The sequence below is a fragment of the Grampus griseus genome (assembly GCF_964374135.1).
Source record: "Grampus griseus genome assembly, chromosome: 15".
Classification (NCBI taxonomy): domain Eukaryota; kingdom Metazoa; phylum Chordata; class Mammalia; order Artiodactyla; family Delphinidae; genus Grampus; species Grampus griseus.
The window spans coordinates 20,227,000-20,249,496 of NC_139009.1; the positions used below are offsets into that span (position 1 = coordinate 20,227,000).

General features: G+C 48.8%; 1 protein-coding gene across 1 annotated transcript in view; it reads right to left on the reverse strand.

The window, feature by feature from the left end:
* Positions 1-3,943: 3,943 nt before the first annotated feature.
* Positions 3,944-22,497, reverse strand: part of CIB4 (calcium and integrin binding family member 4) — a gene marked incomplete at its 3' end in the record, with an annotated part of 36,248 nt that continues 17,694 nt past the window's right edge. The window contains 4 exon segments of the mRNA XM_082672731.1: positions 3,944-4,036; positions 4,856-4,924; positions 4,928-4,965; positions 14,085-14,226. Of these exon segments, the coding sequence (XP_082528857.1) occupies positions 3,944-4,036; positions 4,856-4,924; positions 4,928-4,965; positions 14,085-14,226 (342 nt within the window).

The following is a 22,497-nucleotide window of genomic DNA, read 5'->3' on the forward strand; positions in this document are numbered from 1 at the left end:
TTTCACCCTCCCTACCTGGTTCACTGCATAACACTAGCTCCATCCTCACTCCCAGGCCTCCTCTGGGGCTGAAGAAGAAGTGGCACATTTTAAGAGTATTCCCTGGGCTTCGCTCGTGGCGCAGTGGTTGAGAGTCCGCCTGCCAATGCAGGGGACGCGGGTTCGTGCCCCGGTCCAGGAGGATCCCACATGCCGCAGAGCGGCTGGGCCCATGAGCCATGGCCGCTGAGCCTGCGTGTCCAGAGCCTGTGCTCCGCAACGGGAGAGGCCACAGCAGTGAGAGGCCTGCGTACCGCAAAAAAAAAAAAAAAAGAGTATCCCCTGAGAACCTGAGGACCTACCAGACATTCCCGTCAGGGAAGAGGGTCTCCCCACAGGAGCGGCAGATGCGGGACGGCTACTTCGAGTTCAGAGCCTGATGCCTGAGAGCCACGGCATCACCAGGTTGGATTTTTGGAATAAAATCTTTATCCGTGACCATCCCACATTCCTCTCCTCTGAGCCCCAGGACCACTTGGCCACAGCAGGACAGCACTGAGGGTCACACAGCACGGTGTCTGAGGGGCCTGTGCAATGCTCACCCCAGGTGTTAGAGCCAAGAAAAGGCGGTGTCAGCGCCCTGCTGGACCCACACACCTCTCCCCTGAGGGCTGTGTCAGCACGCGGCTGGACCCACACACCTCTCCCCTGAGGGCTGTGTCAGCGCCCTGCTGGACCCACACACCTCTCCCCTGAGGGCGGTGTCAGCACGCTGCTGGACCCACACACCTCTCCCCTGAGGGCTGTGTCAGCACGCTGCTGGACCCACACACCTCTCCCCTGAGGGCTGTGTCAGCACGCGGCTGGACCCACACACCTCTCCCCTGAGGCCTGTAGGGCTCCTGAGTCTCGGTGGCAGGTCACTCAGGCAAGAGATACGTCCCATCTGCTTGCAATGGGATAATCAAGGAAGTTCCGTTATGCCATGTCTGAGAAGGAGGGTGCAGTGGCCCTGGAACGCTCGCGCCTGTGTCAGATGCAAAGGAATTCCCACCTGAGCCTCGGCTCAGCCGCATTTCATTCACACAATAGCCTGTGAGAGAGGGGGTGTTGCCCCCACTTTACTGATAAAGACACCAAGGCTCAGAGCTGGAAAGAATTGTCCAAACTCATGCAGCTGAGAAGTGGCACAGACAGGATTCGAACCTAGGCCTGTCTGACTCCCAGGCTCTGCTATTTCCACTACACACTCTGCTTGTGGTCCCTGTGGGGTGGGGATGACGCAGATCCCGGAGGGCCCTGTGGTGCCTGAGAGAAGAAACCACTTTCTGCATTCTTCCCAGACTGGCAGGGACAGTCTGATTTGGGACCTACCCCTGGGACTGTTTCTAGAAGGGGACAGGAGGTAAGGGACCTGAGACTAAGACACTCTTCAAGGCATCGCTGAGCATCAGGGACCTTTGTGCCAGAGTGGACACTGGGTTCCTAGGTCACATCTGGACGTGGCCTGGGAGGTTCGGGGTCTGGAGGCTGCTGCCTACTACCTCCTGGGAGGCCTCCTGTCTGCGGGACAGGGCACAGGATGCAGGGGACAGCCCCTCTGGAGACAGGATCTAGAATGGGAACCTTGGGTCAGGTGTGTACCCACACCATAGGAATTCTCCAACATTCCAGCACCTCCTGGATTTGATCAAGGGACTCCATAGGGCTCTTATTTCCCCTAAAGGCAAGGCAACCACAGCAGGTTCAAGTACACGGAGGGTGAAACAGACCTTCCCCTGTGAGCCAGCATTTAGACACCTCCTCCTCTGAGGGCATCAGGTAGGCATCTGACAGCTTTCAGAGAACCCCTAAGGGGCCTCTCCTGAGCGCCAGAGCAGCTGGGCCCCAAAGAGCCCCTGTGGTGGCCAAATTCATTCCAGGGTTTGGCTGAAGGGCAAAGCAAATAAACCCTGATCGCTGGTCACACACTGTCGCGTCCCGAGAGTGCAGGGGTGCCGAGGGGGGCCAAGATATCTTGGGAAGCCAGGCGCCAATTGGAAAGACTGCTCAGCGCGTAGCTCTGTACAGCCTGCACCCGAGAGTCGAGAAGAGAGGCTGGGCGGAGGCTCCAGGGAAGGGAGGGCAGGACGTGTATTTTCCTGGTGAATTTCATCCCATTTGGCCTGGTCCCTGCTGTGACATGTATTGACCTCAAAAGGACTGGCCATCCCAGTCTTGGCATCACTGGAGAACTTAAGCCCTGGAATGAGCAGTTCTTAATAAAAAGTCCTTCTATATGACCCTGCACTCAAAAAAGGATGAACTGATGGAAAAAGGGAAAGGCTTTTCTTCTGCTTTATTGAATAAACAATATTCTAGAAGGGAGGGAGGGATGGGGACAAAGTCATTCTTCTAGTCAGATTTCCCCCAGCGCCCCGCCCGCAGGGGGTTGAATTCCTAGTTCCAGGGGTCCCCCTCAAGGCCGCCAGAGCAGGTATTTGGGGCCACATCAGCACCCCCAGAAGTGAATCCGAAAGGAGCGGAAAGGAAGAATTCCATTAGCCACCTCGAGCCTGCAGCTGTAAAGCCCCCTCTGGGTTCATACCTCTTGTGTCCCTTTCTCTGAGTGATGGCCAGTTTGCAGCTCTCCCAAGCCAACTCAAAGCCTCCTTTGAGCAGCTCTAGAATGCAAAGGCTGTCCGAACCTTGTGGTGCTGGAACCAGTGGGAAGAAACGGGAGAGATTCAAAGAAAAAACTCAAGGCAGACAGGATTCCAGCTCCAGTCATGTGCTGGGCTGTTATGGAGGAAGAGGAATTACCTCGGTTGTGTGTGTGTGTGGGGGGGTGGTCCAAGTGTGGATCCTCTTTTAGAGAGTCTGCCCAGGCTAAGCCCTCTGGCAGCCATGTTGGGATGGAGGGCCCTCTGCTCCAGCCAGGCAGTTGGAAGAGGGCTGGACACCTGCCTGGAGTTGGCCAATCAGATTCTCTGAGAATTTGGAGCCAGAGCTGAGGGACATTCACTGAGCCAAATAGACATAAACTTGGCCGCTGTGGAGGCCACATTTGGCCTCACGTCTGACAAAGCAGAGATGGCTGGTTGCACGTAAAGCAAAGTGCAGAGTTGCTGAGGACAGAGGCAGAGACTCTGGGCCCCCGACCAGGTGCTCTCTGAGGTCTAGCTGTCTTTGTTCTTTTTTGAGTGGTTTGTTAAACCATTTTGAGTGGGCACTCTTCCTTGCTACCAAAATCACCTAGACTGAAGACCAAGGGCAGAAAGGGCCCAGGAGTAGCAGACACAGGCAAACAGATGCAGCTCAGTGCGAGAAGATTGCCCTAAAAGGGCTGTTCCTCATGAAACGGGCTGCCTTCAGCGGTGGTATGTTTCCTACAACTGGAAGGACCCAAATAAGACTGTTAAATACAGCCAGTATGGAGATGGCCGATTGTCTCAAAGGAGTTTGGACAGCTAACGACCATTAAGGCCCCCTTCCGCCTGATGGAAGGTTTGGAAATGCTTGAGCTCTTCTCTGAGCTCTATCACCAGCTTCTTCATCCCTGCTGCTCCCCCCCCCCCACATTTCCATGCCAATCACCAGCTCCCAGTGACCACTGGAGGTTGTGGTGGCATGGCAGCAGGACCAACAGGGGCAAGGGCAACTCCCCAGGTCAGTCCTGGAGCCCAGCGGGCTTTGCGTTGGCTGTAGAGGGACCGCGCCTGAAGTCTGGACCACCCACGTCGTTTGCAAAGCCTGGAATGCAATCTCCCCTTTGCCTTTTGAAACCCCACTCCCTGTCTCTTTCCAGGTTACCTCATTTCTCAGAAGCTCCAGTTTTGCTGATTCTGAAAGAATCTGCGAATTGCCCTGGAAACTCATGACCTCACTGGGAAGACCAAGGTGTCCCATTGGCTGAGGGAGACTGTGGGGGGGGGGCTTCTTGTCCCCCACTATGCTGGGCATCCCCCCCTCACTCCAGAACACCTTATTTCATGAAGTCCGGAGATCTGGCCATCGCGTGTTCAGACTCTGAGAAAGACAGCATGTTGTCATTGTCCAGATCTGACTCATTCAGGACCTGGACAGGGTTGCAGAAGCAGCGAGAGAATCAGAAAGGGAGATGGGGGTGCAGGCATGGGGGGCAATCAGCACATGCTGAGAGCTACCATAAGCCAAGCTCTCGCTGGGTGCTCAGCGTCCCTGGAGTCCCCTGGGAGGCAGGTGCTCTACCCCTGCCCCAGACAAGGACACGGAGGTGCAGAGAGATGAGGTCATGTGCGTGGCTGTCTGGGACCTTGTGGGCTGGTCTCATCATGGGAAGAGTCCTCTTGGTGCCTCCAGGACAAACTTGGCAGTGAGAACGGGTGTGGGGTGATGGACAGGGTGACATCCCCACCTGCTGCTGTCACCCAGTCACAGGCAGGGGCTCTGCACGGCAAGGGGCTCAGTCAGGGTGGGGAGGCAGCGATGAGCCCTCATGGTTTTATCTGCTCCTACTTCCTGTCCAGACCAAAATGTTCTCATGGTCTTAGGACAAATGGGTCCATGGTTGTCTTCATGTCCTGCCGTACTTTGGACTGTCACTCTAGGACACCTGGGCGTTGTGCTGGAATAATGTAGGAGAGGGGATGTTGTGAAGTGTGCACCTGAGGCTGACCTGCTGTTGGCCCACCTGCCTGCAGTGGCTGCAGTGTTGCTGGGAGGGCCCCTTGGGGTGGGCTACTGATCTGGAGACCCAGGAAGGGAGTCATGATCCTGGAGGAAGGACAGAAAATTGGGAGTAGTTGCTTCCAGTGAGCACCCATCCCTCAGTGCCCCTCACCCTGCCTGCCATCAAGAGGCTTCAGGTGATAGCGGGGCCCACGCCAGCCACCGTCCCACGGCCCAGGGCACACACGTGGCTGCTGAGGTCGGTCAGCAGGTCCTCTGACGCGTCATCTCTGTCGAGCAGTTGAAGGATGATCCTCTACAGGTCCTCCTCATCGATGAAGCCATTCTCATTAAAATCTGCAAAGAGGAGGCGGGGCCTGAGAGGAAGGGTGAGAGGAAACGGGCTTCCTCGGCCTCCAAGAGTCCTGGGGCCACGGCACCAGCCAGGACCTACAGACTCCCACCAGCCCCTGGGAGGCCCCGCAGAGCCCAACTATACCAGGTGGGCCTAGAACCTGGGACTCAGGGAGACCTGGGCAGGCCTAAGGGGTGGGGCTCAGCAACGGCAGGGGCAGGCTGCAGGCAAAGGTGTTGCTTAATAATAATAATAATAATAATAGGCATTGGTTGGGTCTGTACTACCTGCTCAGACTTTTCCTGAGATCTTCACCTGTTTTAACTCACTGAATCTTCACAATTAACTTTTTATGAGTCTCACTTTACCAAAGGGAAACTGAGGCACAGAGGGTTTTCTGGTTTGTCCACACAGCCAGGAAGTGAAAGGGCTGGCATTCAGACCTGGCTAGGCTGGTCCCCGGGTCCCACATCTACCATCATGCTGTGGAAATTCCAACCCTGGAACTTACAGGTCAGTATATCTTTTGGTGGCTAGGAGGTGAGCAGCAAGGAGGAGTAGGAAGCAGCCTGGCTTTGGAGCCAGAGGACCTGGGCACAAGTCCCTGCTCCTGTCACCCTGCATCAGGCACAGAGATGCACCAGGCTGGGTCCTGCCGACAGGGAGCTCCCAGGCTGGGTTGGGGTGCAGGGAAGACCGTCAGGTGCCCGAGTGGCTTGGCTCCAGGAAGAGAGGAACAGGCATCCCAAGGACCCCAAGCGTTTCCAGATGGGCGTGTTCTTGTCTGGTTGGGGTTGGGGGTGTGAATGAGGAAGACTTCTTGGAAGAAGAGGCATCAGAGCAGCACTAAATGGGACTGCAGAGATGGCAATTGGAGGAGGTGTCAGGGTCAGGGTCACTGGGGACAGTGGCAGAGAAGGAACAACGCCAGGTGATCAGTTAGTTTTGAGGGGGGTGGAGGCTTGGGAGAAGGTCAGAGGTTGTCTGAAAGGTGAGCCAAACTGCAAAGGGCCTTGAATGCCAGGATGAGACAATGGTGCTGACATTCTTGACAGCCCTCCCCTGGGACACCCAACACAGTCCCTGAACCGCTCATCAGCCATGTAGTAAATGCAGTCAACTTAGGCAGGTACAATAATTACCAGCATGACAGACAGAGGGGCCAGGCTATGGTCTAAGTGCTTTGTATTTCACTGCATTTAATTCTCATAACACAGATGCAGAAACTGAGACACACAGAGATTAAATAACCATGTTTACTTCCTTAATCTCATTTCAGCCTATTACCTCATCAATACACTGATGAATCCCAAATTTGTGTCTCCAGCCTGGGCTTCTCCCTGAACTCCAGGCTCATATATCCACCTGCGTTCCTGCCCTCTCTACCTGGAGGACTAACAGTTCTCTTAAACTCAACCTGTTCAAACCCAACTCCTGATACGCCCCCCTCCACCCTGGCCCCTAACCTGCAGCACTCAGAGCTGCCCCTTGGCGAATGGGTAACTCTACCCTTCCAGTCTCTTGGCCAGTTAGGTTGGAGTCATCCTTGACTGTCTTCTCCCTCCCAGGTCTAGCTCCAGAGGCAGTAAACACAGCCTGAGGTCTCCTCCTCACTGCACTGCCTCCACCCTGGTCCAGCCACCATCACAGCTCTCTAAGACCCCGCAGCAGCCTCCTAACCAGCTTCCCTGTTCTCAGTCTGCCCCCTTCAGTCTCTTCTCCACTCAGCAGCCAGAGTGGTCCTGTTCATCCTTCACAGCCTCCCATCTTAGCCAGAGGACAGCCCGGTCCCAACAGTGATCCCCGAGGTCCATCCTGCCCTCACTCTGCCTCTTCGCCATTCCTCCATCGGGCCAGGCACGCTCCTGCCTCAGGACCTTTGCACTGTGGTTCCCCCTTCCTGGCACACACTCACCCCAGAGTTCCTTTGGGTCTTTATTCAAATGCCAGCTTCCCCCAGGGCACTGCTCAGAATCTGTCTAAAATTACACTTCCTGTCCCTTTCTCCGCTTTGTTTTCTCCCAACACCTAAGACTACCTAACACACTATATGTTTCACTTGTCAGCTTGTTTATTTCCCTTCACCAGAACATAAATTCCACGAGGGCAGAAGGTTTTATCTTTTGGTCACTACTGTATTCCTGACTCCTAGAATAGTGCCTGGAACAGAGCAGGTGCTCAATGAATATTTGTTGAGTGAGTGAATGAATGAACCACCCAAGGTCACACATTGGTAAGCGATGGAAACAAGAGGAAACCCAGGAAGTCTGACTCTATGGTCAGTCTATGCTCTCAATCACTCGTAACTCTAAAACGTCCCATTTTAGCTGGGCCCAGAGTGGAGGAGTGCATTTGCTGATGTCATAGGATCCTTCCGTGGTAGAGCCTAGACTTTTGTCTCTGTTTCCCCAGGAAGGGTATGGATGTGGAAGGTACAACTAAGCACTAACCCCTTAAGCAGGGGGCTCTCCCCTGGCTGAATGTTTATCAGCCACAGGGGCCGGAGGCTAAGGCCCAAGATGTCCATCTGAGCTCTCCCTGCACAACTCTGCTATGACACGCCATGGGTAATGGATCAGATCTGGTGGGGGAGGTGCAGAGGGGCCAGCACTGGACTGGAGGGACTGGAGACTGGGTCCCCGCAGTGACATTGCACTGCTGATGAGAAGCCCTGCAGCCTCTCCCTGAGGCCCCGCATTGTCCCCAGGAGTCCTGCTGGCCCAGCTCCCATATGCAGAGACTGCAGCAAAGCGACATGGCTTTGGTCCCAAGCCACCTGAAAACAGAATAATTTGCTGGAGTAAAATGTAGTCCTGGACAGTTCTCCTTCTTTGGTGGTGCAAAGGCAGAACAGCCTGGGAAAGGGCTGGGGGCAGGGAGCTCTAGGCGACTGGCCAGCCCGTGTGGCCTCAGCAGCCTCATGACCTGCGTCCGGCCACTCTGGGGAGAGGAGGGTCTTCTTCTTGCTGTTTCCCAGCAGCGAGGGAGATTAGAGAGCTGGTGGGCTCAGCCTTCATGTCCCCCCAAAAGCCTCTGACCATCATCATCCCAGTCTCTCTGTCATGTTATTCTTTGCAATTTACAAAGTACTTTCACAAAAATTAGCTCATTGGATGGAGCGAGGCAAGGCAGGCTTTCGCCACTATTCCCACGGAAATGAGTTGCCTCTTCGCCTCTCCCAGCCACTAGCATCCCTGTGTCAGATCCTGGGAAGGTTTGGGAGGATCCGCTGCAGGTGCTCTGGCTGAGGGTAATTCACACCTGGTGGAAGCCGTGCCGACTGGAGCCGGGAAGTAGTGCTGGGATGCTGGTCTCTGACAGGTAGGAAGTCTCCCCAGAGGTGCTGAGAGAGGGGGATCGATCCGTTGGAGGCCAGGAGGGTCCCTCAAAGCAGAAACTGGAGCCCAGTGGGTATGTCCTGGTAGGCGTGGCTGGCCTGCTGGACTTGACCGAGAGCCATTCACCCCTTCCTTCCTCCTAACAGAATTGCAATTCTTGTTCACGATGACACCATGTCCAGCTTAAAATACTCAACCTTCCAGTCTCCTTTGTGGCTATGCGTGACCATGTAACACAGTTCCAGCCAATGAAGTTATAGCCAAAGTTGCTGGGTGGAGCTTCCAAGAAAGTCTGTAAAAGAAGAGTAGACTTCGTCTGTGACTTTGAACGTCCATTTTGTCCTTATCCCCTCTCACGTCCCTTTTTCTTCCTGCCTGGAATGACGAGATGCCTGTAGGCACAGAAAATATCTGGTGACTCTGAGGACAACAGTCCCATTAAAGACGGGAGATTAGGAGGCTTGAAGGAGCCAGGCCCTTGGTTGCTTCCGGGAGCCATTACCTCAGCTCTGGACTGCCTGAGTCCAGGATTTTTTTTTTTTAAACAGGGATGTTCTTACACATAACTAAGTGCAATCCTAACTGATACAGTAGGTCAGAGCAGTAGTTCTCAAACTCTGCTGCACCTTACAATCACCCAGGGAGGACTTCCCTGGTGGGGCAGTGGTTAAGAATCCGCCTGCCAATGCAGGGGATACGGGTTCAAGCCCTTGTCTGGGAAGATCCCACATGCCGCGGAGCAACGAAGCCTGTGTGCCACAACTACTGAGCCTGCGCTCTAGAGCCCGCAAGCCACAATTACTGAGCCCATGTGCCGCAACTACTGAAGCCTGTGTGCCTAGAGCCCGTGCTCTGCAACAAGAGAAGCCACCGCGATGAGAAGCCCGCGCACCGCAACGAAGAGTAGCCCCCGCTCGCCACAACTAGAGAAAGCCTCCATGCAGCAACAAAGACCCAACACAGCCAGAAGTAAATAAATAAAATAAATAAATTTATATATAAATATAAAAGAATCACCCAGAGAGTTTTAGAAAAGCCCACCAACCAGGGCATACCCAACACCATTATATCAAATCTCTGCAGCTGGGGCCCAAGCGACCATAGGCCTTAAAAACTCCGGGGGTAATCCCAGTGAACAGCCATGTGGGAGAACCAGTGGGTTAGAGCCATGCTTCTGAAACTTTAAGGTGCAGAGAAACCACCTGGGGGTCTTGTTAAAAGGCAGATTCTGATTCAGTAAGTGGAAGATGAGACCTGAAATTCTGCATTTCTAGCAAGCTCTCTGGCAACGTTGATGCTGCTGGTACCTAGGCCACACTTGCTGTAATGAGGGGTTAGAACACTGAGTTAGGTCTTCAGACTTTGGCTAAGAACGATCATCAAGACCATCACCAACACCATCCTCTCCTTTCTTCCTCCTTCTCCTGACCCTTCTTTTTATTCCTCCTCTTCTTCCTTCACTGCTACCACGACCGCCTCAATGTATAGTGCAGCCGTCACAGGCCAGGCACCAGGCCCATCTTTAATCTCGCTGACAGCTCTGTGAGGTAACAAATCCTCTGAGCCCGAAGAGAATTCAGATTTGCCCGAGTCTCGCTGATGAAGCCTTGGAGTTTATGAGTCCCCGGGCATCTATTCGCACTGCTGATTTGCATGAAGGCTCTGTGCTTTTTGTTTTTGTACTTGAGCTCAAGGAGGAAGGAAACTGCCCGAGGGGGCCTTGGAGAGAGGGTCGGGGGGAAGATACAGGGACAGTGTGGGGGACAGGGAGTGTCTGCTCCTCGATGTGACCCTGTCTGACTTTTCAGGAGGAAGGGCATTCTCCCCATTCCTGAGCTGAACACAATTGAGCTCCTGAGGCTTGAACAGCAAGAGAACCTGCTACTCTTCTAAGTTCCCTGAAGGTTTGGGTGTTTTTGTTTGTTTAGCTCTAGAAACCACGGAAAGACAGCTGAGGCAGACATCTTTTGGAACGTCTGCCCAGCCTACTCTTTACCATTTCTGAGCAGCATCTCCACCCCCAGTGGTTGGTCTCTGGAGCCATGTTTATTTCTGGGACTCTGCTTCTTCTTGGTTGTGGTTTATTGGACAAGGTTGGTCCCCTAACCTAGGGGCAGCTGGATCCCTGGTTTGGCTGAGCCAATCAGCATCTCTTGAGAAAACAGAAGTGAGAAACAGAGATGCTTGTGGCTGGTCCGTCATAGTGAAGCCCAAAGGCCATGTGGAGGCCAGGGTGGTCATCTCTGGCCATAGGTACAGAGGCTTAATCAGATCAGCAGAAAGAGGAGGCACACGGAGAGAAGCAGAGATGAGAGACCAGCAGCAATAGAGAGAAAAGGAGAAAGCAGCTACCTCGCTTCCTGGCCACCCTCCAGCTGCAGCCTAGGCTCTCGGGAGGCCTGCTTCACTTCTCCCATGTGTTCCACGCTGCTTATAGTGAACAAGCTCCAATGCCCTCCTCCCCCCATGATCTGCACCTCTTGGCGTTCACTCTTTTGTATAATCCACATACCCCTCTTGTGTGGGTGGGCACTTAATTCTAAGCAGTGGAATTTGGCAACAGAGATGTCATTTCCTGATTATAATATGTTATATTGCCAGCAGACTGGCTCCAGAGACTCCCTAGCTGTCTTTCAAGAAGCAAGTGGCCATGTTGGAAGGCCCATGTGACAAGAAGCACAGGTCACCCTGTGGAAACTGAGGGCAGCCTCCAGTCAATAGCCAGAGAGAAGCCCGGGCTCTAAGCTCTGTAGACACAAGGAGATGAATTCTGCCAACAACTGGAGTGAGCTTGTAAGTAGATCATCCCCCGTCAAGCATTCTCTAGGCGAGCACGCAGGCCAGCCAAAGCCTTGACTGCAGGCTTGTGAAACGCTAAGACGAGGAACCGACTAAGTTGTGTCCAGACTCTTAACCCACAGAAACTGTGAGATTATAAATATGTGTCATCTGAAGCCACTAAGTCTGTGGTGACTTATTACACAGCGATGGAAAACTAATGTACTGCTGCTCTTCATCTGTTGTCTTTAAAAAAATTTATTTTATTTTGTTTATTTATTTTTGGTCGTGTTGGGTCTTCGTTGCTGCACGTGGGCTTTCTCCAGTTGCAGCGAGCAGGGGCTACTCTTCATTGCGGTGCGCGGGCTTCTCATCGCGGTGGCTTCTCTTGTTGCAGAGCACGGGCTCTAGGCACACGGGCTTCAGTAGCTGTGGCTCGCAGGCTCTAGAACGCAGGCTCAGTAGTTGTGGTGCACGGGCTTAGTTGCTCCACAGCATGTGGGATCTTCCCGGACCATGGCTCGAACCCGTGTCCCCTGCATTGGCAGGCAGATTCTTATCCACTGCGTCACCAAGGAAGCCCCCATCTGATGCCTTTTACACAGGTAAATTCCTGTTACTTACAACCTGAAGACAGCACGTAGCCTGGGCCAGCATTTTCCACCCAGAAGAGCTGCCCCATCCAGGATAGTACTGACAGAAGACAGGAGAGGCTAGAGATAGCACAGCGTGTGCTCTGTGGCGGAAGGCCTGACAGAGGGTAGCACAGCTCGTGAACCAGAACTCCTTGAATACCTTGGAAACTCGCTGGGGATTCCCAGAAATACGTGGGGTAAACAAGGAGGAAGACTAGTGGGTGGGGGTGGGGACTACTAAGCCAACTGAGTTGGGGTGTGTGGTTTCACTTGTACTCACCCTGCCTGATGTTCATTGTAAGTGTGTGTCATCAGATTTAGGACACTTGGGGCCATTATTTCTTCAAATATCTTTTCTGCCCTGTTCATTCTCTCCTGTCCTTCTGAGACTCCAGTTAAATATATGTTTGAACGTCCTGTTGTCCAGCACGTCCCTCAGGCTCTGTTCCTTTTTTCTTTTCATATTTTTTTCTCTGTGTTCTTCAGATTGGATTATATTTCTGTTGATCTCTATCTTCAGGTTTTCTGACTCTTTCCTCTCTCATCTTGATCCTCCTGCTAAGCCCATCCAGCAGATTTTTAGTTCAGATATTTTATTTTTGAGTTCTGTATTTTCCATTTGATTCTTTCTTTATAGTTTCTCTTTTTCTGCTGAGAATTCCTATCTTTCCATTCATCAGGAGAATATTTTCTCTTACATCATTGGGCATGATTATAATAACTGTTCAAAGACACTTATCAGCTAATTCCAATATCTGGGATGTTGGAATCAGTCCCCATTCTTGAGAATGAATCATAAAAAAAATTTAATATATTGAATAATTTTGGATTGTATCTTAGTCATTATAAATGCTTTATGTGGAAACTCTGGATTCTGTTATATTCTTCCAAAGAGTGCTGAAATTTTGATTCTACTGGGCAACTGATTGGACTTAAACTGCAAACCCTGTCACACAGGGACCTTGTTAAAATGCAGTGGCAGCTCAAATCTCCATTCAGTTCTTTTATCCTTACCTGAGTTGCTTTGAGTCTGCCCTGGTATATATGGTTTAGAGGTCAGAATGAGATTTGTTCATAGTTTTTACACAAAATTTGCCTCCCTTCTTCTGGATTTCTTTCATGGACTCTACTCTCTTTTCACTTTTGAGGGGAAAAGTGCCCCAAACTCTCTGATTCTTCAAGTCAGAAAGAGATCAGGGTTTCTATCAGTCCATGATGCCACTTACTGAAGCTCATCTTCAGGCTAAAAAAGTAAAAAACTAAAAGGGGGAGAACCATCCAGTACCATTTCCTTTTTTCAAGTGTCAACTCTGCTTCTGGTAGCTTTCTAGTGTCATCAGGTAGTTGATATTTATATTTCGTTTAGAGTTTATAGTAGCTATCTGCAGAAGTGACAGTATGATAGAAGCTTACTCAGCTATTCTCAGCAGGGGAACCTGTGATTTCATTTGAGTTTACTGAATACTAAGCTTGAGAACATATCAGATACAAAAATATCATTAAGCCCTTTTTACAGATGGGAACACTGAGCTCTCATAGGTGCATCTGGTTTAAAAGTCCTCCACCCCATTCTATCCAACTCCGCTTGGGTGAGGCAGGAATAAGATGGTGTCCACCCTGTGGAGACAGAGGGGGAGCTGACAGAAAAAGAAGGCAGGTGAGATGCCAAACTATACAAACCTAAATGTACAAGTCCTTTGGGCCAAGGATTTGTCATGATGAGCCTGAAGCCTTGCATGTGGTCTGTTTGAAGACTTTGTTTCTTTCCTTTTGGTCCCTTTTGAGAATTTCAGGGATCCTGGATGTACTAAGTGTTCGTGAGGAAGGGTTCGTGAAACCGCTACAGAGCAGAACTTTAGCGGAGCCTTGTGGCTCCCAGACGAGATCAGAAACAAAAAATGCCATAGGACCTCAGAGATGATCTCAAGCCCCTCATTTTTAAGATGAGGAACCTGAGGCCCTAAAAATTAAAATGATGTGTCCAAGGTTTCTTAGCTATTTAGTGGCTGAACTAGTTTCAATGTTTAAATCTCTTAACTTCTTCAAAATAAACATAACTCCTTCATACCCATATATAGTCCTGTCTTTCTCTCTCTCTCTCTCTCTGGCCTGCCCACACTACGGTCATGAAATATCAACACCGATGACTCCATTTGCCTCTGATGGCATGGAGGGGAAGTCATCAACCCGTGAGAGTAGTACTCCTCAACCGTTAAAAAAAGTCTACAGCACTTGAGAAGCATAGTGCCCATGAATACTCAAGGAAACCCCAACTAACGTCATCACACCAATGCGTTGACGTCGATGGATTCCAGTTGCGGTATTTATTCCATGGCAATTGTCCCACCACTCGATCCCCACAGCACCCACCGTAAATGCGGAAGGCGTACTCGATCTTCAAGCTCGGGCAGGCCTGCTCGCTAAACACAGATGCCGTGCCCCGCACATCCTCGAAGGAGAACGCATCGTCGTGGGAGAACACTCTGCAGATTCGGTCTCTGAAAGGGTTGACCTGTGGGTGGGGAGGAGGAAAAAGAGGAGGGAGGCTTATCCATGTCAGGTTCATGCCTCCCTGGGTCTTGTTAATCTATCAGAAGCACGGTGTCCTGGGTTTGAGAAGAAAACAATAACAGCAACCTAAATATTGGCGTAGATGTTGGGTCAATAAGCCAGGACCACGGACACAATGGAGGGTACCTGGGCTGAAGGACCACGCTTCACATCACTCTCCCCACTGTCATCTCCTGCACGTACATTCCACAGGCTCATTTTTTTGGTTGTTAAAAATGGGATAAAAATTGTTTATAATTCACTCTCCAGAGTTACCTACTGTCAACATATTGATGTAGAAGTCGGACAGACCCAGGCTTCAGTCCTGGCTTCACTATTTACTAGTGATTATTTTACATAATCTCCAGGGCCTGAGATTTCTCATCTACAGGATAGGGTGGGATAATACTATACCTACTTAATAGGTTTGTTGTGAGAATTAAATAGGATAGGTTTCAAATTGCACAATGACTAATAAATAACACTCAACAGATGGTAGCTGTAAGTTGTTATATAACGTCTACAGATATTATAATTTGTACAGCAATTTTCATGTTTAAACCAGCTCGTTCTCAAATTCGAGTCCCAAATGAGTAAGGGTCATGTGAGTTTAGAAACTCTGATTCCCCTAAATTGGGCCTGGCCAGGGTCATTCATGAGCCGTCCCTTCTGAGCTGGTACTACAATGTTCTAAGCAAACACCCCAACCACTTCTCAACCCGTTCACAGGCAGCTCACTAAGGTCACCTTGCTACTCTCCATCCAGGCCCCAGGAATGGGCAGGTGGGGTGGGCTGTGGGTTAGAAGGGATGGGCAGATCTAATGAGAGTTAAAGTCACAGAACAAGCTTGGAAATATTTAAAAGTAGCAGGTCCATCTTTGGCATCCTCGTCTTCCTGCTTTCTGTGTCTCTAATCCACCCCCACCTGCTAAGATTCCTTGGCCCGCAATTGCTCAGGGGCCCAGCCCGTGCCTGCTCTAAACTCACCCTGCCTGCTGGCAGGCCTTACCAGATCCCAGCTCTGTTCTGGTGTTCCAAAATGACCTCTGATCCCTCCCTTCTCACCAACCAAAATTCCTTTTCCTTAGATGCATCTCAGCTAAGGAAGCTATTTGATTCTGCGAATTCACACAGCAGTTCCTCAGTATTCCAAATTTTTAGTTAGTTGAAACAAATCTTTAGTTGATTTTTCTATTCCCCTTTCACTGACAAGGTATTTCTTCAAGGCTCCAGGCTTCATGCAAAAGGACTAGTTCCACTGCACACACGGCGCTATCATCTCCCTCACTAAACCCCGTCCCCAGCCTCTCTGAGCCCCTGTCCCTGTCTGTCACTCCTTAGGGCTGCCCTAGCTTCAGCCAACACTTCGTTCTCTGGTTTTGATGTCTCCATTTTGGGGTCATGAAAATTTCTCTTTCATTTCTTTTGAACTCAGCTACAATGTTAAAATCTATGGTTTAATTTTATTTGGTATTCCTATATATTTGAGAAGGGAGAGAGGACATTCTGAATCACCCCACGTGGCTGTGCAGTTCTCAAACCTTAGTGAGCCCACAAGTTATCTGAGGTCCTTCTTAAAACCATGAATTGTAACTCCCACCCTCAGAGATCCTGATTTAGAAGGTCTGGGGTGTAGCCCAGTGTTATGGATTGAATTGTGGCTCCCCCCAAATCTATATGTTGGAGCTCTGATCCCCAGTACCTCAGAATGTGACCTCATTTGGAAATAGGGTCGTTGTAGACGTGATTAGTTAAGATGAGCGTATATGAAGTAGGGTGGGCCCCGCATCCAATATGAATGGTGTCCTTATAAAAGGGGAAATTTAGATACAGAGACATGCAGTCAGGGAGAACACCACGTGAAGGTGAAGGCAGAGATCGGGGGGACGTGTGTACAAGCCAAGGAATGCCAACGATTGCCAGAAAACTACCAGAAGCCAGGAGAGAGGCACGGAAAAGATGCTTCCTCACAGCCCTCAGAAGGAACCAACCCTGCAGACACCATGATCTCGGGCTTCCAGCCTCCAGAACTGTGAGACAGTAAATTTCTGTTGTTCAATCTACATAGTTGTGATACTTTGCTATGGCAGCCTTAGTAAACCAGTACACCCAGGAATCTTCACTGCAGATAGGATTCTCAGGTGACAGGATTAATCCCATATATATCTATATATACACATATATGTTGGAGGAGTGGCCAGGGTCCAGGAGAATCCAGGCTGCCCAGTTAGATCTTCCGGACCAGCTCCTGTCTCCTCTGTCTTTTAACCTCCACCTCCCCTAGAAAAGCTTGGCTTGCCTGCCTTAGATGAATCCTGCTAAGGGCAGTCTTCTGTGATGTGTTCCACCTAGCTAAGTGCCTTGACAGATAACTTTGCCAAATTTTAACTAAATTAACTCTCACAAATGGATAGGCGGCTTAACAAGATTCCTGCAAGGAAACCACAATTGAAGATAATGCTCATAACACAAACGCCAAGTGAACAAGAAAATGGGCAGATACCTCTCCTCCTTAAAATGTGAGCTCTTCTCTATGAGGTAGAAACAAGGAGAATTCAATCAGACATAATGAGAAGTCCCAGCTCCAGTTCTCTTCTCCTGCACTCAGACAGGTGCAAGGTGGGTCAACAAGCTCACTGCCTAAGCGTCTATCCAACCGCTGAACGATGTACCAATCTTCCCTTCCCTCGGGGCAGCCCCACTACTTGGCTTTGCTGGGAGTGATGGGGGAGGGGAGAATAATTACCAGGAAATCAATTCACACCCCATTAGACCCATGTCACGTAACTGTTATCCACCTGCACGCACGCACACACACACACACACCCCTTGTTTCACAGAGATTGGGAAGCCAGCTGTTGGTGTGGCACCTGCTGGTAGCAAGAACAGTACATGAACAGAACACGGTGACCACAGATTCTGTTGGAAGATGCAGAGAAAATCCTGCTGAAGGTGTGCAGAAATATGCATTAGAGCAAAATTCACACTGTGGAAAATTTGCTAAATAGTTGAAGAAAAGTACAGCTGTTTCTAACATGGTTTCTCTAGATTCTGTTTCAATAATGAAACACATGAAGAACCACATTTCTGTGAGTCACTAAAGGAAAGAGACAATGTAGACTGAACAGTACATTACTTCCTTAATAAAGACACCATTTATGGGAAGATTTGTCTGAATGTAATCACTGATGGAGTGGCTGCTTCCTGATGCAAATGGATTCTGGGTAAGGGTGCAGTGATGTTGATACATGTGTTCCCTGCAGCACTCCCTTCAGGCTACTGTAGTGAAGAACTTAGATCCAGAAGTACACGAGTGCTGTAGGATGCATTGATGTGATTGTTTTTTTTTTTTTTTAAGGAGTTTAAAATATAGTAAAACTTATAAAATGATTTGTAATCAGAAAGAAAGTGACTATGAAAATCTTTTGAACCACACGGAGGTTTGCTGCTTATCTATTGGCAGAGCACTTAAAATAGCCATCGAACATGAAGAGGATTTATTCTTGTACAAAAAGACAAGAGTTCTAAATTTGCTGAGCTTTTTATGCTAAGTGGCTGTTGACAGTTTGCTACTTCAGAGATATCCACCAAAATATGAATTCAAATTCTTCTGACTCTTCAAGGTAAAGGTGACTTATTTTAACAGTGAGTGAGAAGGTATTTGCTTTTCCAAAGAAACGCATGCTTTGGAGAGAACGTTTTGAAAATGAGATTTTTGTTGCTGAAAACATGTGATCTCACCTATAAAGATGCTTCTGTCTGCATACCTGAAAAATATTAGAAACAGATTTTTCTAATCTGTTTGAAAATGATCCAAATGAAGAGTGGAGTTTGAGTCCATTTGTTAAAAATATAAAAACGCAACGCTTTCCAATTATCTTGTAAGAGCCGCTGACTAATGTAATGGAGGATGGACATCTGCTAGCTTAATTTCAATCAAAAGCCTTTAATTGGTGGATGGGATTGAAAATAAGTACTGTAATTTAATATAGCAAATAATGTATCTCTTCTCTTTGGATCAACTACAACAGCCATTGAAAACAAACTCGGCTAGACCAGATTTCTAAACAGCTCTATCTCAAAGGGTTAAAGCAAGATTTCAAAGAGAAATGAAGCATATCCAATCACATGGCTTTCCCTGACACTGTTGTTATTAATTATAAGCAAACAATAAAATTGTGAAAGGAGGAAATTTTGTTATAGAAAATAAAGGAGAATTTATGTAAAAAATATTTTACGCAATCTTTAATTTTAACTTTTTATTTTGCATGTTTATTTCATAACATATTAGTCTTGTAGTAAGGGTATAGAGTTTATAAGTGAACATATGCTTATTATGGGTGCATGCTCCGTATTTTTTTATTGCTGGGAATGCGTGATCAGAAATGTCTGGAGGTTTCTGATCTAGACTAACCCCCTCATGTCACAGATGTGGAAATGAGGACCTGGGTGGGGGGCTGACTTGCCCAAGGTCATTCAGCAAGCGAGCGGGAGCCCAGGACCCAGGTCTTCTGAACCTGCCTGGTACGGTTCCCACCTCAGTGCCTTGTGCCACATAACTATCAAAAGAGAAAGGTGGTGATGAGGCCAAGCGTATGACCTGAAAAACCTTTTTTGACAAGAAGGGCAAAAATGGAGCCCAGATTGAAGTCAAAGAACTGGCCCCTGGCCTCTGAGAGCTCTAGGGTGACAGGAGCAAATGCTGAAGGAGGGAGAAGCCCAGAGGGGAAGGGGAAGGCAGCATGGGGCCATCAGGCTGGGGAATGCTGGAGGAACCAGAGTGAGGAGCAGGGCAGGTATTGGCTGCAGCGCGAGGGCCAGAGCTGTGTCCGGGCCCTGGAGGCTGCGGTGACCGGTAGAGTTCTCTGTGAGGCCCGGCGGGCACCTGCCAGGAGTGTCCCAAGCCCGTCTCTGGTCCAACAACGCCAAGTTCCTTTCCCCCAGGTTTCCGGCGGCTCGCTTCCCAGAGGGAGATCCCAAGGCGCTGACTGCCCCTGTGACCAGGCGTCCCTGGCACACATGCAGCTCCCTGCAGAGGGCTGCTGATGGTGTTGCAGGGAGAGTTTTAAGGGCCCAGGGGAGGCTGCCTCTGTGCCTCTCCCATCTCTCCACCCGGAGCCAAGCGCCAGCTCAGCCAGAATCCTCCAGTCCAGTCCAGCCACCAGCAGACAGAAGAACAGCTGGAAAGAGGCAGGAAAGGGAGCAAGGCTCATTAAAGAGCACAGATCCGGGCTTCCCTGTGGTGCAGTGGTTGAGAGTCCGCCTGCCGATGCAGGGGACAGGGGTTCGTGCCCCGGTCCGGGAAGATCCCACATGCCGCGGAGCGGCTGGGCCCGCGAGCCATGGCCGCTGAGCCTGCGCGTCCGGAGCCTGTGCTCCGCGATGGGAGAGGCCACAGCGGTGAGAGGCCCGCGTACCGCAAAAAAAAAAAAAAAAAAAAAGAGCACAGTTCCAGTTTACAGTATTCCAGAGTTTTGTTGCTATTACTTTAATAATCTGAAATCTGAACCGATAAAATTTGGGACCCATCCAGAGAGTTATAGTCTGCATAAAATTTCACACTCATTTAGAAGTCTTCAGTCCTCCAGAGGAAGATGATGACAATTGACAAACTAACATTTCCCGTTTCAAGAATAACATATACCCTAGCATGAAGGTGTTCTGAACAAGGGAATATAAATATGTCAGCATAGAAATGTATCCAGGTAACCGCAGTGCAATCCCCATCTAGGCATGACAAAACTAAAGAAGGCGAAAATAAACCCCAAATGCTGGTGATGTTTTTGGAAACACAAACTACACTTTGTAAATAAAAAGATTTCAGTCCCTGCCAAAAAAACTAAGCTTTTTCAAAAAGGTCTTCTCAAAGTTATTGAACAAGAAATTTGATCTGAATATGAAAGTCAGAGGGAAAATATTTGGACTTAGCTTAAAAACATCTCCTCACCATTTCTCCAGCAAGTGCATAGTCAAAAAGGGCTCTTTACAGTTGCAAATAACTTACAAATAAGCAAGAGAGGGAGTGCTAGATTAGTCAGAGACTAATGAGTAGGAACTCATGGGTATCTAGATAGATGGATAGAAGGATAGATATAGAAATAAATATTCGTGCTTAGCATACATGGGTTACTATATACACGTATATTGTCCAGCTCTGTGCACTAAGGGACTTTACAGTGGTGAAACCTGGAAACATCACCGTAACTAAGTGATGAAAGTTAACATCCCTGGTGATTGATTGTATTGATATTATGTGTCCCCTGATACGATGTGATGAGAAGGGTACTTCACTTCTGTGGTGTTGGTTGCATAAATCCATAACCCCAGACTAAGCAAGAGAACACATCTGAAAGACACAAATTGAGGGAGGTTCTACAAAAATACCTGGCCAGTACTCTCCAAAAAATCATGAAAGACAAGATGGAGGAACTGTCACAGATCAGAAGAGACTAAGGAGACAGGAAGACTAAACGTAATATAGGATCCTGGAGTGGATACTGGAGCAGATAAAAGATAAATGTAAGAAAACTGGTGAAATCCAACTAAAGTTTGTAACTTAGTAGTGTTCCACCAATTTTAATTTTTAAAAAAAATATATATATATATTTTGGCTGTGTTGGGTTTTCGTTTCTGTGCGAGGGCTTTCTCTAGTTGCGGCAAGCGGGGGCCACTCTTCATCGTAGTGTGCGGGCCTCTCACTATCGCGGCCTCTCTTGTTGCGGAGCACAGGCTCCAGACGCGCAGGCTCAACGGTTGTGGCTCACGGGCCCAGCCGCTCCGCGGCATGTGGGATCTTCCCAGACCAGGGCTCGAACCCATGTCCCCTGCATTGGCAGGCAGATTCTCAACCACTGCGCCACCAGGGAAGCCCCTGTTATTAGTTTTGATAAGTGTTCCATGGTTACATAAGAAAGGTATACAGTATTTGCCTTAATAAATCTTGAAAGCAAGCCTTGAAAGGATTAAACTCATTTCAAGTAACAAGACTGCATCCAAGAACAAAACTGGATAACAGTTAAGTGGATACAACATTAAACACCTCAATATGAAATTTACAATGTTCAGATTCCAATAAAAAATGACCAGTCATGCAAAAAAATAGAAAAATAAGATCCACAACCTGTAGAAAAATCAATGAATAAAAACAGATCCAGAAATGACACTAATGACAGAATAGGCACGTGCAAATATTAAAACAACAATCATAAATATGCTACACATATTCCAGAAGGTAGAGGAAAGTATGGTGAGGAAAAACGATAAATCCATAGATCCAAGAAGCTCAACAGAACCCAAGCAGAAGAAACTTGAAGAAAACCACACCACAGCACAGCGTAATCAAATTGCCAAAAACCGGCAATAAAGAGAAATATATTGGGGGTGGTGTGGGAGGACACATACATATAGAGGAACAAAGATAAAAATGACTCGGGCTTCCCTGGTGGCACAGTGGTTAAGAATCCGCCTGTCAATGCAGGGGACACATTGGGTTCGAGCCCTGGTCCGGGAAGATCCCACATGTCGCGGAGCAATGAAGCCCGTGCACCACAACTACTGGCCTGTGCTCTAGAGCCTGCGAGCCACAACTACTGAAGCCCGTTGTGCCACAACTACTGAGCCCACGTGCCTAGAGTCGTGCTCCGCAACAAGAGAAGCCACCACAATGAGAAGCCCGTGCACCACAACAAAGAGTAGCCCCCACTCGCTGCAACTAGAGAAAGCCCCCGCTCAGCAACAAAGAGCCAACGCAGCCAAAAAAAAAAAAAAAAAAAAAAAAAAAGACTCTAGATTTGTTGTCAGAAACTAAGCAAGTCAAAAGACATGGAGTGATACTCTCAGAGAGAAAGAACAAAGGCTCTCATCCAATTATTCTATACCCAGCAAAAATATCTTTCAAACCTAAGGGCAAAGGACTTTCTTCTTCCCCCAGACAAACAAAAGCTTAGAGAATTCATCAGCAGAAGACCAGAGCTAAAAAAATATTAAAAGAAGTCCTTCAAGGAGAAGAAAATACCAGAAGAAACTTGAATCTACACGAAGGAAGGACACCAGAAGTGATAAATATCTAAGTAAATATAAAAGATCTTTTTCTCATTTTAAACTCTTTTCAAAGAGACAAATCCAATTACATAGCTGGAAGTTTCAACATTCCTCTGTCAGTAATTGATAGAACAATAGAGAAAAAAGTCATTAAGAATATAAAAGACTTGAAAAGACTATCAACCAACTTGA